General features: G+C 43.2%; 2 protein-coding genes across 14 annotated transcripts in view; one reads left to right on the forward strand and one right to left on the reverse strand.

Annotated features, from left to right (window-relative positions):
- The window catches only part of ankrd13b (ankyrin repeat domain 13B), a 519799-nt gene extending 509207 nt beyond the window's left edge, over positions 1–10592 (reverse strand). For 2 of the 4 annotated variants that reach the window (XM_072469638.1, XM_072469636.1), the window contains exon 1: positions 9892–10589. In XM_072469638.1, coding sequence (XP_072325739.1) covers positions 9892–9990 — 99 coding nt within the window. In that variant the 5' untranslated portion in view covers positions 9991–10589. Of the gene's footprint in view, positions 1–9891 lie in introns of all 4 variants that reach the window. The other 2 variants (XM_072469640.1, XM_072469639.1) reach the window with 2 other exon arrangements.
- Positions 7805–15484, forward strand: part of git1 (G protein-coupled receptor kinase interacting ArfGAP 1) — a 252390-nt gene continuing 244710 nt past the window's right edge. For 3 of the 10 annotated variants that reach the window (XM_072469634.1, XM_072469630.1, XM_072469631.1), the window contains exon 1: positions 7812–7923. In XM_072469634.1, the coding sequence (XP_072325735.1) occupies positions 7830–7923 (94 nt within the window). In that variant the 5' untranslated portion in view covers positions 7812–7829. Of the gene's footprint in view, positions 7924–11155; positions 11278–15484 lie in introns of those variants that run through there. The other 7 variants (XR_011933692.1, XR_011933693.1, XM_072469628.1 and 4 more) reach the window with 5 other exon arrangements.

Raw genomic sequence — 15484 nt, forward strand, 5'->3', positions numbered from 1 at the left:
GGAATCTCCAACAATCAAAATACAATTCCATTAGCCCTTTATCTGTAACCAAGTAAATGGTTAAAATGAACAATTATCTCACTCTTTTATGACACCTTAATTGCAGCTTTAGCAGACACACAGTCTGGGTGGCTTAACCTAGGTTCTTTAATAATATTACTGCAACAAATATATACTTTAACCCTGGCTTTTAAAAACATTACTGCAACAGATATACAATATAATAGAGAACAATTTCTACATTCATCACAACTTGCATCACCAAATACCCAGAAATGCCATTTTCTGGCAAGGTCACTGGATAGAAGTAAGTTGTGGCATTCTTTCCCCAATTCACTCAACAGTCTCTCTCTCTCTCTCTCTTACACACACCCCTCAGGAGGTTTTTCTGCCCCTCTTCCTCACTACAATATTTCTCTACCCTCTCTATTCCATCCCCAGAATAGGATTTTGGTATCCTCGCTTCTTCCCCTGTCCATAACCAGGTTTCCCCTCTGCCTTCTTAAATCTATGTCCTACCCCTTCACAGACCCCTTTTTGCTCCTTCTTTCTTTCTCGACAAAAGATGTGCACAGTGAAATTGCATGTGACACGACCTTAGAAGCCTCATGTGGATCATACCCGAGTGCTCTGCAGCATTGAACTTGTCCGTGTCTACAAGGTTCCTGGAGGAATACCTCATCTGCAGGAGGCTGACAGGGGCTTGCATTACAAGAGCCTCATCTGAAGGACCCGCCTTCCCCATTCTGTCAGATATTCCAGTGCCCAGCTGCCGCAAACGCAATAAAAATGTCCAGGCTACTCCTGAGGCTCTATTTCATCCCCTTTGTGGGTCTGTGTGTAATTGGGTCAATGCAAACATTTCTTCATCTTCTGAATGACACCCCTAGCTTGGATGGTTCAGTCCAGTTCCAGTCGATAATAAGCCTCACCTTACCAGGTGCACTGGACTCCAGTCTCATGTCAATTCCTTTTCACTTCGAGAAATGGCAAAACGAGAGTCCCTCCCTTGGCTTCACTTCCTCAGACATAGTCGGCCTCATTCAGTTCCATCCATTAAAAGCCCAACTGTGAATTTCCAATCTTTTTGTTTTACAAGTCATTCCATCAGACTCCCACTGCAGTGTGGTGGGACAGTGGTAGACATCCCATCCACCTACCCTCGTCCTTCAACCTGACCTAACAAATAGGTTTTCATTCTCTCTCTGAGCCTTTGAAAATAAATAATGGCAGGTAAATTGTTACATATTGAATGACTGTTCCAGTGTGTCTCGTTGTTTGAATCATTTTTTGGTGAATGAATGATGTGTGAAGTCAACATTATTAATAATAATACATTGTGCCAACGATGTGATGAACTTTTCAAGTACACATTTATCTAAAATGATTTACATCAGCCCGAAATTGTACATTGTACAATCAAATGTTTTAAAAATGACCTTCCATGTAGTATTAAATCATTTGCCCGAAAACGTTTAACGAATAGGTAATTTATTCAATTTTCAAAGAGATTTAGCTGTATTTTAAGTGTTGTTAATTCATTTGGCAATTTGTTGTGAACAAGATAAAAAAGTTTGCTCTCCTCTCCTGAAGGTAATGATTCATACAGCATAGATTGATGGTTGATGGCTGACCTCCAGTATCTCATCTACGCAGCCATTCTTCATGCATGAGACTAAACATTGAATGTTGGCAGATAGTTCAATTGTGGGAGGTATTGCCATCAAACCCAAACCCATTGAGTTTCTTCTTCAAGCACAGAACTATATAACACAGAAGGGGGCCAGTCAGCCCATCAGGTCTGAACTGGCTCTTTGAAAGAGTTATCTAATTAGTCTCTCTGCCCTGGTTTTTCCTTAGCCCTGTAAGGTGTATATCTAATTCCCATGCACAACAGTGACCAATAGATAAACAATCAGAAGCAGGAACCTTTCCTGTACTTGCCTCTTTAGTTCAGAGGCCAGTCATGTTACCATACTGTAGGTTCTACTAAAATCAGCTCAGAAAGCAAACGGCATGAATTGAAATGAGGCTTAGCTCATCTGAAAGGCTCTGTACTTCATAATTAAATGTATTTACATGCTGAACTAACAGTGGAGACCAGGGTCTGTATTACCACCAAACAGTTCCGGGTCTTGCATTATAGCAGGACTGCAGCAGTAAGGAGATTAGGTTATACTTAGAATAGAAATATCTGAATTGAAGTTAGTGATAAAGCTTGAGAGACGGACTGATTGTGACTCTATGTATGAAAGACAAAACTATATAAGGTTATTCATGAAGCCCGCCCCCTTCTCAACATTGCCCCTTGCCTGAGGTGTGGTGATCCTCAGGTTAAATCACCACCAGTCAGCTCTCCCCCTCAAAGAGGAAAGCAGCCTATGGTCATCTGGAACTACGGCGACTTTATTTTATAAGAGTTTAGATACAATCAATTTCTATTAAGAGTAATGTAGCATTCACATTTTATAAATTATCTCGAACTGATTATTCTGTAAACATAAACACCAATTATCATCTTATAGGAAAAGTGCTGCAATTTTGAGCTTTTGTGGAACCAAGTTCTCTCTACAGATTCATAACAGTTCCTGTTTGGCAGCATTGTTTCAAATGAAGAAACTATATTTACAGCTAACAGAATTGGGTGACTTGTGAATTTATGATTTCCCTACATGCAATAACCTGGTTATGAGATTAAATTTTGTCTTGCATTCTATACTGCCTACTAACTTCAGATAAATAGATATTACTCACAAATTAATCCTCTTTGACTAAAAGTATTATATTTGCAATCAGTTTTAACCAAAAAATATATCAATATTCAAAAATAAATATGATCTGACACCATGACAGTTAATTATCCCTGATAATAATAAGAATTCTATTTGAAAATCAAAGTTGCTGTTACTGGTAAGGTGTATGCAATAGATTTCACCTTCTTGTACCACTTTCCCGACTGTATCCTAAATATATTGGACATAAGCCTTAAGTTACGGAATATTCTATCTAGCTAAATTTCAGAATTTAGAATGATTCGAAGAACTGCGGAAAATTTCTATTTTCATCCTCTTCATTCTTTGAAATCAGATTACCAACAACACACGGTGTTCATGTTTTGAAATTATAACATTTATCACAACCACCCATATCTAATAAATTCATTTATGCAAATATTTACGGGACTTGTCAGAATTTTCATACAACTCAACTGAAGCACACTCCTGTCTGCGCGCCTACCTATTCCATCACGTTTTTTTCCAGATTTGCAGGTTTAATAACTGCATGTAACAAAGCCTCTGAATGGTGAACAACAGCTCGCTCTGGATGAAAGAGGTTCTGCTGTTTACTTCAAATTCTCCATTTCAGCACCTTCAGTCAGGAGTTCCAATTTAGTCTAGAATCAACACCCCCTTTTACTTGTTCAATTCAAACACTTACATCTCTCAAATAACACTGCCTGTTCTTTTGGGAGGAGGAATCTGCAGTAGAAAGGAAATGCCACATGGCATCTGCTTCAGTCAGGCTAAGCTCTCAGCATTACAAAAAGGGGTTCGAGATGTGTAAAAAGGACTATTGACATCTTGCAGAATAATGTCACTGTAGAGAGTAAAGGTGTAACTTTCATCAAAAGTAATTACATTAAACCACTCCACAAACATTGTAACATTGGCAACAAACTTGTTCATTCACTGCCATCTGGAATACTCAAATTGTTGTTTATTTGTGTTATAACCCCCCCATGAGCACCATGGGGATGAGCTGATTAATCTCCCCATGAGCCTACTGGAATATGAGCTCCCCTGTTGAAGGGTGGAGACCCATCAGTGGGATATTGGACTTGGGACACAAAAGCCGGCCCCAGTAGGAGCCGTGCTGTTGTGTGCAGTCCCAGCTAGGACTTAAATTGTACTTGTACATAGCTTACTTTGACAATAAACCTTTTCGTTAAACTCTCTTACCAGACTCCTCTCTGATCACTAAAATTGCATACATTCTCATTAGCTGTAAGAAAGCCCCAATGGCATGCTATTAATATTTCAACATCAATTCCCAAATATGAATCAGAATCACTGTGTTAGCAGTGATTAGGGTAAATTAGGATAAAGGTAAGAATTCTCACATTTACATTATCTGGGCTTCAATACTGGATGAACAATGGATACCTGATGAAAATTACCACTTGCAAAGGTCAAAATCAGAAACAATTTAATTATCTGCCACATTAATGCATTGTATGATGTAGAATATAAAACAACATACCTATATATCCTTAGAGTGAAAAGTATACTGGGCAAGGACAGTTCTGCTTCCAAACCATAATGTTGCATGCAGAGTACATGGTTAATCAGAGCAGGTAACTGTCTTCATATCATAGAATGGTAGATTGGTTACAGCACTGAAGGAGATATTTTGGTCCACTGTGTCCTTGCCAGCCCTCTACAAGAACAATTCAGCCAATTCCACTCCCCCGCCCTGACCATGTAGCTGGGCATTTGTTTGCTACAGGTACTTATCCAATTCCCATTTGAAAGCCACAGTTGAGTCTGCCTCCAATACATTCTCAGGCAGTGCATTCCGGATCCTAACTACATGCTGCAAAAAAATCTTCCTCATGTCACTGTTGATCCATTTGCCAATCGGCTTAAACCTGCGTCCTCTGGTTCTGACCCTTCTGTGTAAATGGGAATTGTTTCTTTCAATCTGTCTTCTTGAAGTCTATTATGATTCTCCTCACTGTTCACAATACTTACGATCTGCAAAGTTTGAAATTGTGCCCTGTACACCCAAGCCTTGTGAAAAGCAATGGCCCTAGCACCTATGCTTGGGGGTCTATACCCTTCCCCAGACTGAAAAACAATTGTTCAGTGTGACTTTATTTCCTGTCACTCACCCAACCTTCCTTAATTAATCCACATTTGTCCAAGCAAATCTTAATTTTGTCCCAGATGATCACTTTGAAATGTTTTCCCACCACTAAAGTTACACTGACTGGACTGTGGTTGCTGGGTTATCCTTATAGCCTTTTTTGAACAAGGGTGTAACATTTACAGGCACGACTGCTGCATCTAAGGAGAATTGGAAGATTATGAATAGTACCTCTGCAATTTCCACCCTTACTTCCCTCAGTGCTTCCAGATGCAACCCATCCAGTCCTGGTGACCCCTTTATCAATCTTTAGCCCAGTCAGCATCTTAACTACTGCCTTTCTCATTACAGCTTGACTCACCTGATGAAGGAGCTGCGCTCTGAAAGCTAGTGATTCCAAACAAACCTGTTGGACTTTAACCTGGTGTTGTAAGACTTCTTACTGTGCCGACCCCAGTCCAACGCTGGCATCACCACATCATTACAACTTTGGCAGCATCTTCTTCCTTGGTAATGTATTCATTTAGTACCTCAGCCCTGCCCTCTGCCTTCATAAAGAGATCATCTTTTTGGTCACTAGTCAGTCACATCCTTGCTCCTATTACTTTTTTTTACTATTTATGAGCCAATAAAGGGCCATAGATACCTATTGCGTTAGCTACTTGACTCTTCTCATACTCTCCACCTCTATGCCTCTCGTTCTACATCCAGCCTAGTTCTCACTTGTATTGCCAACCTGACGTCTGTGATCTACATCCTTTCTGCTGCTTCACTTTACTCTCTATCTCTTTCATCATCTAGGGAGTCTGGCTTTTGTTGACTCTATATATTTCCCACAAGTTGGTGGTCTACAGAATATACCTAGTAAATGTAATCAGACCTCTGTTTTTTCATGCTTCTAATCAAATAGATCCTGTCAATTACACCTTCGAGGACATTCTCTGTCTCTTATAATGTAACATTCTCCTTAATCAATGCTGCTACCCCGGGTCCTTTCTTTCCTTCCTAACTTTCCTGAAGACCTCGCATATAGGAATATTTATAACCCAATCCTGCCCTTTTGCGAGTCGTTATTTCCACAACATCATACTCCCGTATGGCTATCTGTGCACACAGCTCTCCAACCTTACTCACTGCATCTTCAGTAAAAATGTGAACCAATTGTTCCAATAAAAGATGGTGCATATGTCTGTACTGGGGTTCGCCCGAAGGTGGCAACCATTCATCGACTTCTTTGCGGGAGAGTGAATGTCAGCGGGGGGGGGGGGGGGGGGAGGGGGGAGATTAGAGTAGAGTAGGAGGGATAAATAGGTGGGAGGTGTCAAGGGGAGAGGAGCGGGCATGTGCAGTATGGTTTGATTGAAGTATTGGTTTTATATTGATGTTTGCACATTTCTGTTATCTGTAACTGTTTACAATGCCAAAAAATACCTCAATAAAATTGTTTGTTAAAAAAAAAGATGGTGCGTATGTAGCTGTAATGATACAACCACCCACTGCATTATCAATTCCCGTTAGTGAAGCGGGAATTAGGTAAATTCCCAATATGCTCCGTTGCAACAGCCATACACTATTAGAAATATGCTGGAAATACTCAGCAGCATCGGTGGAGAGAGAAATAGAGTTAGCATTTGGAGTCCAATATGATTCAGCATGGGGAGGGGGAGGGAGGTGTAAGAAAGCTTCCTGGTGCATTTGCCATGGCAACATCTTGGCTAATCAGACCTGAATCGCCAACCAATCAGCACATCTTTTCTCATGCAATATTAATTGTTGTTCCTTTGAAATTTGGTGTTCCTGCATCTGTCCTGACGAGGGCACGACGGAAGATATCGACCGCGTGTCTCTTTTCTCAGCAATATTGTTACACCTTGAAGTAATTCGCAAATGTATTGTCTCTTGAAGCAGCCCTAATTTCCTGTAAACATTTGGGAATATACTGCACAGGGATGTCTGAAGTACAAACGGATTTACAATGCTCTATTTTCTCCTTGCCTGCAGGCGCTAGCAGAAAAAGTCCCTCCCACACACCCCGTCAGTATCAGCTCCAAGTAATCTATGCTAACGGATAATGCCCACTTCCATTATCCTGTATGGGCGGTATGTTATTCTCTGTTACTTTCAGGGCTGTGGGGTAGACACGGGGATGGGACGGTAAATCTGGACCACAGCTTGCTGGATCCTCTTACTTTGTGGCTGAAGTGGACAGCAAACTTTCCACAATGACTTAATGAGGAAAGGGAGCGGGCGGCTGCTTGTGTTTTTACATTCCAGCCAATTTGGAACATAATTTGAAATTATACATGAGGCAATAACGATGCGTGCAGCTCGTTGACCAGATATTGTACACGGCCTGTCGAATCATTTTTGTAATGATTTTGGGGTGGGGGGGGGGGGGTCAGGATTGTTGGGAGAGGGAGATGTACAGAAGGACACCCAGTCTCATCCTTTACATCCAGCCCTGCCATCGCTAGCAGAGATGAACATAACGGGTTCCTTCTCCAACCAAGAACTCTGCAGTCACGAGATTAACTGGAGGCTCAGTGCACCCAATTCCTTACGTGTTACCCATCCAAACTAGTTTCTAATAAATGGCCTGCAATATTTCAGATGTTCTCGGGCGAACGTGAAATGTTTGTAGCGTCTCTCTGGTCCCGGGTTCTGGGTAAATTGAAAGGCGGACTGCCTACTCCTACCATTTAAAAAGAGATGCTCGAAAATGTGTCTTTGCTCCCGTTTGCTGCATTTCCGGTCCAGTGTTGTGCCTTTCTGTTCTTTATGGATATTTTCACCTGTCAGTTGCTGATTGTGGCGGGAGCCCAGCCCAGTAAACTCTTGAGGAGATGGGGCGGTCTGTGCAAGGCTGCCTGGCTGCATATTTACACAGCCCGCAACGGGTACATGGACCGTCTTTGCTGCCCATCGCACGTCGAGGGGCGCCCAGGGGTTCAGCTAGTCGTGGGATGGGACGATTTGGGTGTCCTTCTGTGCAAAGAGGCGAAAGTACATTTTGGGAATCTCTAAGGATCGAGCACCAGATTATTCCCGTGCCTAAAGGTAAAGAAAATATGGTCAGAAGCTAAAGCTCGTTGCACTGGCGTGGGAATCCAGGCATGCTTTAACATTATTACAGTTTCCTGGTGGAGGCGATTGTATTTTCTGCTGTAAACCATTTATTTAGACTGGGCTTTATTGCAAGTCTAAACTGTCCTTGAAGTTGCAGAGATTATAGACGACAATCAGAATGCCCCCCTCCCCCACCAGCCTAATTTTGAATTGCTATGTTGCCAGTCCGTGTCCAAATTAACTTGCAAATGAGTGTGTGAACGTCCTCTTGAAAAATCAATATGATGAGCTCCAATAGTGCCGTGTGTCTCCTAATTGCTGCCAATCTTTAGTTTCGGACGTCGCTTTCACAGTCCTTTGGGAAATAGTCACTCGCTCTCCCCCCCCCGCCCCCCCCAGAAATACATTCATCCCGTTGTTTTCATCTTGTAGAAATGGCTTACGTTTTATCAGCTCGTTGCCCCCCCCCCCCCCCCTCCCGCTAATCAATGAAAAACAAGGATTTATCCCACACTGTACGAAATTTTCCTGGGATATCTGTCAGAAATTCGGGGATTGGGTTTGTTATATTCCTCCAGCAGGCTAGCATCTGTGAAGTGTTACTGAATGCGGTCGTGAAATGGCCATTTGTCATTTTCAGTAGAAATCACAGTTAAAAAAAACAGAAAACAACGTTGACACACTTCAATTAATTGAAGAATTTTCCCTGTTGCCTTTAAAAAAAAACTTCTGTGCCACACCGCAAGCAATGTACACCGCCTCAAAATCGCCTTTGACTGATAAGAGGGACCATGTCCGGGAACGGGAGCTTATAGGAGTGGAGGGAGCGCCTGTCTGTTCGCGATTAAACTGTGCATCGAGCTCTGTCGAGACCCTGCTGCAGCTGTGGAACTACAGCCGATACAGAGGCGACAAGCCCACTGACCACCCCCTTCCCCCGATCACCCACCCCCTACCCCGATCACCCATCCCTTTCCTCCGATCACCCACCCACCCTGTCTATTTTTTGGTTCTTGTATCAAGTGTCTATCGGAGGCATTGTGCACCAGAGCAACTCACAAAAACGCCATCCAGATCCCAAAGATTTCTCGCAGTTATTGATCAAGCCGGAAAACTACACCAGACATTACTGCAGAAAATTAAACGATATTTAGCAATATGATAGGACACAGGTGCAACACTACGGGGAATAGTTTGTTTCTCTACATAGTTCAGAAATATATTGAAATGCGAGAAATATTTATTTTAAGTACATTCCTGTTACATCAACCAGCCCGGTTTAGTTCGTGAATTATTTTGAACGCGGGTGCATTTAGTTGCAAGCTTTTGTTGCTTTAGTTCCGCAGAATATTTAATTTGGTAGAACAACAAATGTTTATTTTTCGTTTGCCAGGCCATAACTCCCTTTGAAGAATTTCTGAAATTTGAAACCATTTCAGGATTTCGATTGTGGAGGGTCAAAGGTGCAGCCGAGTTTACAGAATATTTTAAAGCACTTGGCATAATCTTCTTCCCACTACACAACACATATGGTTCCCGTATTACTATGGATACCTCATTTCCATATGAGATAGTAAGCGGAGAATAGTAACCGCACATTTCGTTTTCAAGTGACTGAAGAAAATTCAGATTAAAAAGTAAAGACATAATGGAAGCGTCACGATCGCGATCTTTTATAAAAAGAAACACATTGAGACAATACCGAACCGAACGAAGGAATCAACTCATTATACCGAACTAGCTCAATTGCATCAATCCAATGTATGGGAACGGGCATTGTCACAATTCGAGTTAAAGTGCATTTTAAATGTAGAAAGAATAAATAACCCTTCCTCTAAAATGACAGCATTTAATTCCCCATGCATAATTAAACAGCGACTTGCCGGACACCGCTGCATCTTGACAGCATTTAGACAATTCCACTTGCATTGCACCACCCCAAGCACAAACATCACCCACCTGCTCGGTGCTAAGTTCCTTTTCCAGCTCCTTGTATTTGTTATGCCAGACCAAATAATGCAACGGATATTTTTCTGCCACCCTTCTCGCAGAAATCATTCTGATATCATTCTTCTCTTCCAAATATCATACAAACTACCTTTGCAGCAGACAGTCAAAAAAAAACCCTGGCAACAGGCACCGATCCCCTATAATTGCTCGGCTGCTGAATATCAGACGATAGGAAGCGCTGTAATTCTGGCTTTCGCTGTATTGGAAAAGAGGAAGTGGGAGAAAATCGAAGGGCGAGGACTTACCACCTTACTGTGGGGGGAACCTACATGGGAAAATACAGATGGAGCGCAGACTGGCAATAGCATAATGAAAAATCTACAAGGTGGCGAGTCAGAATACATTGTTCTTTTACGCATTCAGCATGGGTATCCGATTGGGACAGGAGGAGGCACAAGAATTATGCATTTATTTTTCTGGTCAACCCCATTACCTACAATATTGGAGGTGCGCGGTTGTAAAACCTCCTGGGAGCGGCTGAGGTTAGGATTATTGGTGACAATTCGAGATTTGAAATGAGTCACGGCTTCTCAACAAACCCCAAGGCCTCCTTTCCCATCTTTATAATTACTGCCATGCAAATCGGTGTGGTCTCGCCTGCATCATGACATCACCTTGGCACTGGCTGTCCTGGGAGGAGGAGGAGGACTACAAATCCCGGCGTGCCTTGCGTGATGGGCGGAGGTAGGAAGGAGCCCGCCCACTTACCCCGCCCCCTCCCTCCCCCAGGGCGGGGTCTACAATCGGAGTCGACCAAACCTGCGTTGGGGGGGGGGGGAGGGAGGGAGAGAGAGAGAGTGAGAGAGGGGGGAACTGATTGGCGAGCGGCGACGTAATGGACCCCGGCCGCCTGCTCATTGGCGAGGCGGGCTGTCAATCGGCTGACGGCGCGTGGGAATTCTACCAGCGGGGTTGGGCTGCGCCTGCGCGATGCGCGCGAGCGGCGTGTCGTCATTTCCCGGTGGCCCCGGGACTGGGGAGGCGGGGCCAGGGCGAGAGCTGCGGTTCTCCAGCAACTTGTCTTCGAACCGGATGCGTCTGCGCTAAACACACCGGCCCTGGGAGATTTCAAGAGACCTGGCGGTGCCGGCCGGGGTGGGTGGGTTAGGGAGGGCGGGGGGCATAGGGGAGGGGAAGGTCAGTGGCTGGATGTAAATAAACAAGGGGAAGGGGGAGAATAATAATTATTTTATTGAAGGGGGGGAAAACGAAAAGAAACCCTGCCCGACCCCCCCCCCCCCCCCACTCTCACTCCTTCCCACCCCCCACAATAAAAAGAAAAGATGTCCCGAAAGCTGCGGCCCAACGAAGTGTGCGCCGACTGCAGCGCCTCAGGTACGTGAATGGGTGGGTGGGGGGGTGGTTGCCCCGGTGGTCGCAATCCGGGCCGCCCCATCGGCTTCGCGCGGTGGCAGGAGCGGGTTAATTCGGGGCCTGTCAAGTCAAACCCCTCGGCGGGTGGGTGGGCGAGCGAGCCCGCTCTGTGGGAAATCGAACTGAGGGAACACCCGTTGGTCGCTAAATGTGGAGGAGGTGGCGCTTCGCCCGGCGTTTAGCCCCTTCTCCCCCCCCCCCCCCCAATTTTATTATTATAAAGTGTCAGTGACTGGAAAGGCCAAGTCCCCGGTTGTGGTCCTGGCCACACAAGAGTCGCACAGACGTTGGGCTTGGCTCCCCCGCCCCTCTCCCTCTCTCTTCACAGATGCTGTCAGACCTGCTGAGATTTGTCCAGTATTTTTTGTCCCGGCCATTGTCCCGGACGAGCATCGCTGATGGTAAATTGCATGCTGCGATCGGTTTGTGATGAATTGGCGATGCCAGACGTTAAGAAGCCTGGAGAGGAGTCTTTGTGCTCCGTGCCCCCCCCCCCGATCTGCCCCAACTCTCGAGTCTTGCATTTAAATTGATGCATAAAACTTTTCATTGGCATCGGGTTTATGGATTCGACCGCTGCGATTTTACCAAGAAGCACCAGCTGGCTACTTGACTTCTTATCTCAGGGCGGGAGTGCACCGTGCTATTATTTTTAAAAAAAAACATGAAGCTGAATTCGTTTGAAATGTTCTATTTTGCGATATTCAATCAGTTACATAACAGCGGAGGCACAAATGCGAGTTGGTTTCCTGCCAATTGAGCTGTGATTTAAGTCTGATGTGGGAGATATCTGATTTAGCAGATATCAGATTTGTTAGAGCAAAATCCATGCTTGTTTTTAAAAAAAAAAGTAGGTGTTGGCAATTATTACGAGATTATGCCATTGGAATATTGTTTATTTGTTACCGTCACATTTTCAAGGACCAATGCTGGCTAGATGGGCTGAATGGCCTCCTTCTTCTGTACTGGAAATTCTATGATTCTATTTTGAGTTATAACGTTTATACCATACGGCTACTGCCAGTAAAATGCATGGCTGGCTTTCCTGTGGCTTAATTTGGAATTCTTATCTATCTTGTGGTAATTTTTGTGTCACGTTGATATTTCTGAGTTATTGTAGATATTTATTTCTTGCGATCGTTTGTTTCTATATTTGTTATCCTCTCTGCACATGTTTGGTGTTTAAAAATAAAATGTACCTTACTGCCAGCCATAGTTTCATCCAGGGTCAAGCAGAGGGTCTCTTGCTTGTGGTAAGAAGGTTGCACATGTTACTACCCAAGGTGCTGTGAGGATACCTGGGTCCGATTAGGGTGGGATTGCAGAGCGGGGGCTGCCTTCATGCATTTGTAAAAAGTTGAGTTGGCAAAGAGTCAGAGGTGGTGCATGTGTTAACTCAAGATTTCTTATGAATAAAATACAGTTCTTGATAGCATAATTTCTACTATTTAGAGCTTCTTACACGGTGGTGAATCTGTTAACTGTGTTCACAGTCACCTTGAGTATACTTGTGAAGCTCACATAATCAAGAGCAATATTGTGAAATGTTTTGTAAGTATATTTTTTTTAAATAAGGATCATGTCAAATTCTCTATTATTCCCAAACACTAAATCTCTGTACATCTGAAGGCAGTCTTTTCCTTCTCCAAATTAAAAGGTGTGTGCTTTTAAAGCAGGTAGCATGGAATAATAATGCTAAAAATTGGTCAATTTTGCATGTTACTTGTCCCAATGTCTGCCTTTTTGTTGACAGGTGAGATTATTTGTGATGCAATTAAAGTGGGGGGGGGGGGGAAAGAAGTTGTCCTTATCGATGCAAGCTAACTGCATTATTAGTGCTAACTGCATTATTAGTGCCACCAGCTGAACAAAGTTCCAGATCATTGACACAGATGGGAGAATCTTTTTTAAACTGGATTGGGATATTGGTGATGTCAAACAAAGGAAGTGACACATATTAGGCAATTTACCAAAATGTCAGATAACAGTTTCCATAGAAATTCAAACTTTCTAATTCTCCGACGAGGATGAAGAAAATCGGAGAACCCCCAAACAATATATGTATGTGTTGAGTAAGTGGCATAACCGCACAGCTACACAAATACATTGAGTTGGAAAGCTCAGAGCAATGGACTGTGCTGTGTGCAATAGACACTGAACAGGAAAATGCAAGCAGATTGCGATAGCTGATCTGAAGACATTAGAAGTTTGTTTCCAAAGATCACTAAAGTATATTTGCTTTCTAAACACCCTATTTTTAAATTTTGTACTATTGGTTATAATTGAAGATGGATCCAGTGAAACATTTACAGATGGATAATAGCTAACGGTTGTCCATCGGTTGTAATCACAGTACGAAAAGTCAATCTAGCCTTTACAAAAATGCATGAAGTTCTAATCTGAATGCCTGAGAAATTGATCTATTCATTGAAACCATCGTTGAGGGTAATTAAATGCAAACTTCCATTCTGTAAAGCAGACACAAAATGATATAGCATAGCCTATTTGGCCAATCAAACCTGTTCTGCAGCTCTTGTTACGTAAATCAGGGTTTTTCAAAGTGCGGTCGCAACACACGGGCGGGTGTCCGAAGTGTTGCAGTGTTCCAGAAAGATTGAATTACTTCTTGCTGTACCCACATGGACAGTTTTGTTACAAGAAAGAGACAGCCAGAGTCACATTTGTACCTACTGGCCAGGATCTCGCATCGGAATCTGCTGGAGAGCTGCACTGGAGAGTCCACAGCAGGACAGAGCAGTGCTAGTGTTAACTCTGTGCAAAGCTCCAGGACCTCTGGTGAACAGCTTACAAAGAAGAAAATTAAGTCTGGAACAAAGCAGTATAAAAGTGATTTCTTGAGGTGCGGTTTTGTTAATTGTGCCAATGCACGTCAGGGTACACAAATATATGCAGCCAAGTACTGGCAACTGAGACTTTTGTTATGGGCCAGGGTTTAGAGAGCCCCAAAGTGTATCATGGAGTTCACCTGACCCACAACCTTTAATAGATTGTGGTATGGGGAGCACACGGCCCACTCTACAGGTGTGGTACAGCAGAAATGGAAAAGTATTTTTTAAAGCAAAACAATGTTTATTCTATGAACTGAAGTTAACCTTTTTAAAACATACAGTGAACATCTTAGCAACCATTAATTCAAATACAACCCCCAAAGATTACAACACTAAGTAATCCTTTAAGCTTTCCTTTTAACATCCATACAACTTAAAACAACTTTTACCAGAAGCACTGTTATTAGTTTTAAATCACCAGAATCGATTTACAGTCTTGATTACAGCGAGAGATTCATGCACCTTCTGGCTGTGACTGCAGTTATCCAGCTCTGAAAACAAAACTAAAACACACCCTCCAGCCTGCTCAAAAACAAAAGTAAAAAGCTGACAGACAGCGAAGCTCCACCCACTGTCCAGTGGTGAGTAAAACAAGCAATTTTGTTGCTTTTGCCCTTCACGACGACCTACGTGTGGCAGGTTGGATTTTCCATCCTCACAAAGATGAAGACAGCACAAAGGAACTCTGCACCAGACATGTGCATTTGCCCCTCCTCCTGTGAATCTGATTGGAGTGAGATTGTGAGGACCACGCAGGCTCACATATCACATACATTATAGGTAAGCGAAAGTGGCATCTGTCCTGAAGGTTAGCCAGTTCGTAAAAGTGGGCCCCGGGGGGGGGTGGAGGGGGAGAAGATTGAACAAGTGAATAAAATCACTTGGTCTAATTGCACTATCTTCTATTTGCTTCTGTATCCTGTAATATTCCCCTCTTTCAAGTGCCTCCCTAATTTTAGAATTATTTACCGCGCTTTAACAATGCTTTGTGACATGATTCAAACAAGGTCAGTGAAGGACCAATTTAAGCAGAAAAAATGGAAAACTTAGGCTTTCACCCTCAAAAGGAGGTGAATGAGATCTGCCCTTATCAAGGTGTTTAAGAGAGTATTTCAAATCCTTATTTAACGGTAGATCTGTTGCCAAGATTTTTTCCTTTTAAAAAAATTTAGAGTACCCAATTCATTTTTTTCTAATTAAGGGCCAATCCAACGTGGCCAATCCACCTACCCTGCACATCTTTGGGTTGTGGGTGCAAAACCCACGCAGACACGGGGAGAATGTGCAAACCACACGGCCAGTGACCCAGGGCCGGGATC

This window comes from Scyliorhinus torazame, chromosome 12 (genome assembly GCF_047496885.1).
Source record: "Scyliorhinus torazame isolate Kashiwa2021f chromosome 12, sScyTor2.1, whole genome shotgun sequence".
In the NCBI taxonomy this organism is placed as follows: domain Eukaryota; kingdom Metazoa; phylum Chordata; class Chondrichthyes; order Carcharhiniformes; family Scyliorhinidae; genus Scyliorhinus; species Scyliorhinus torazame.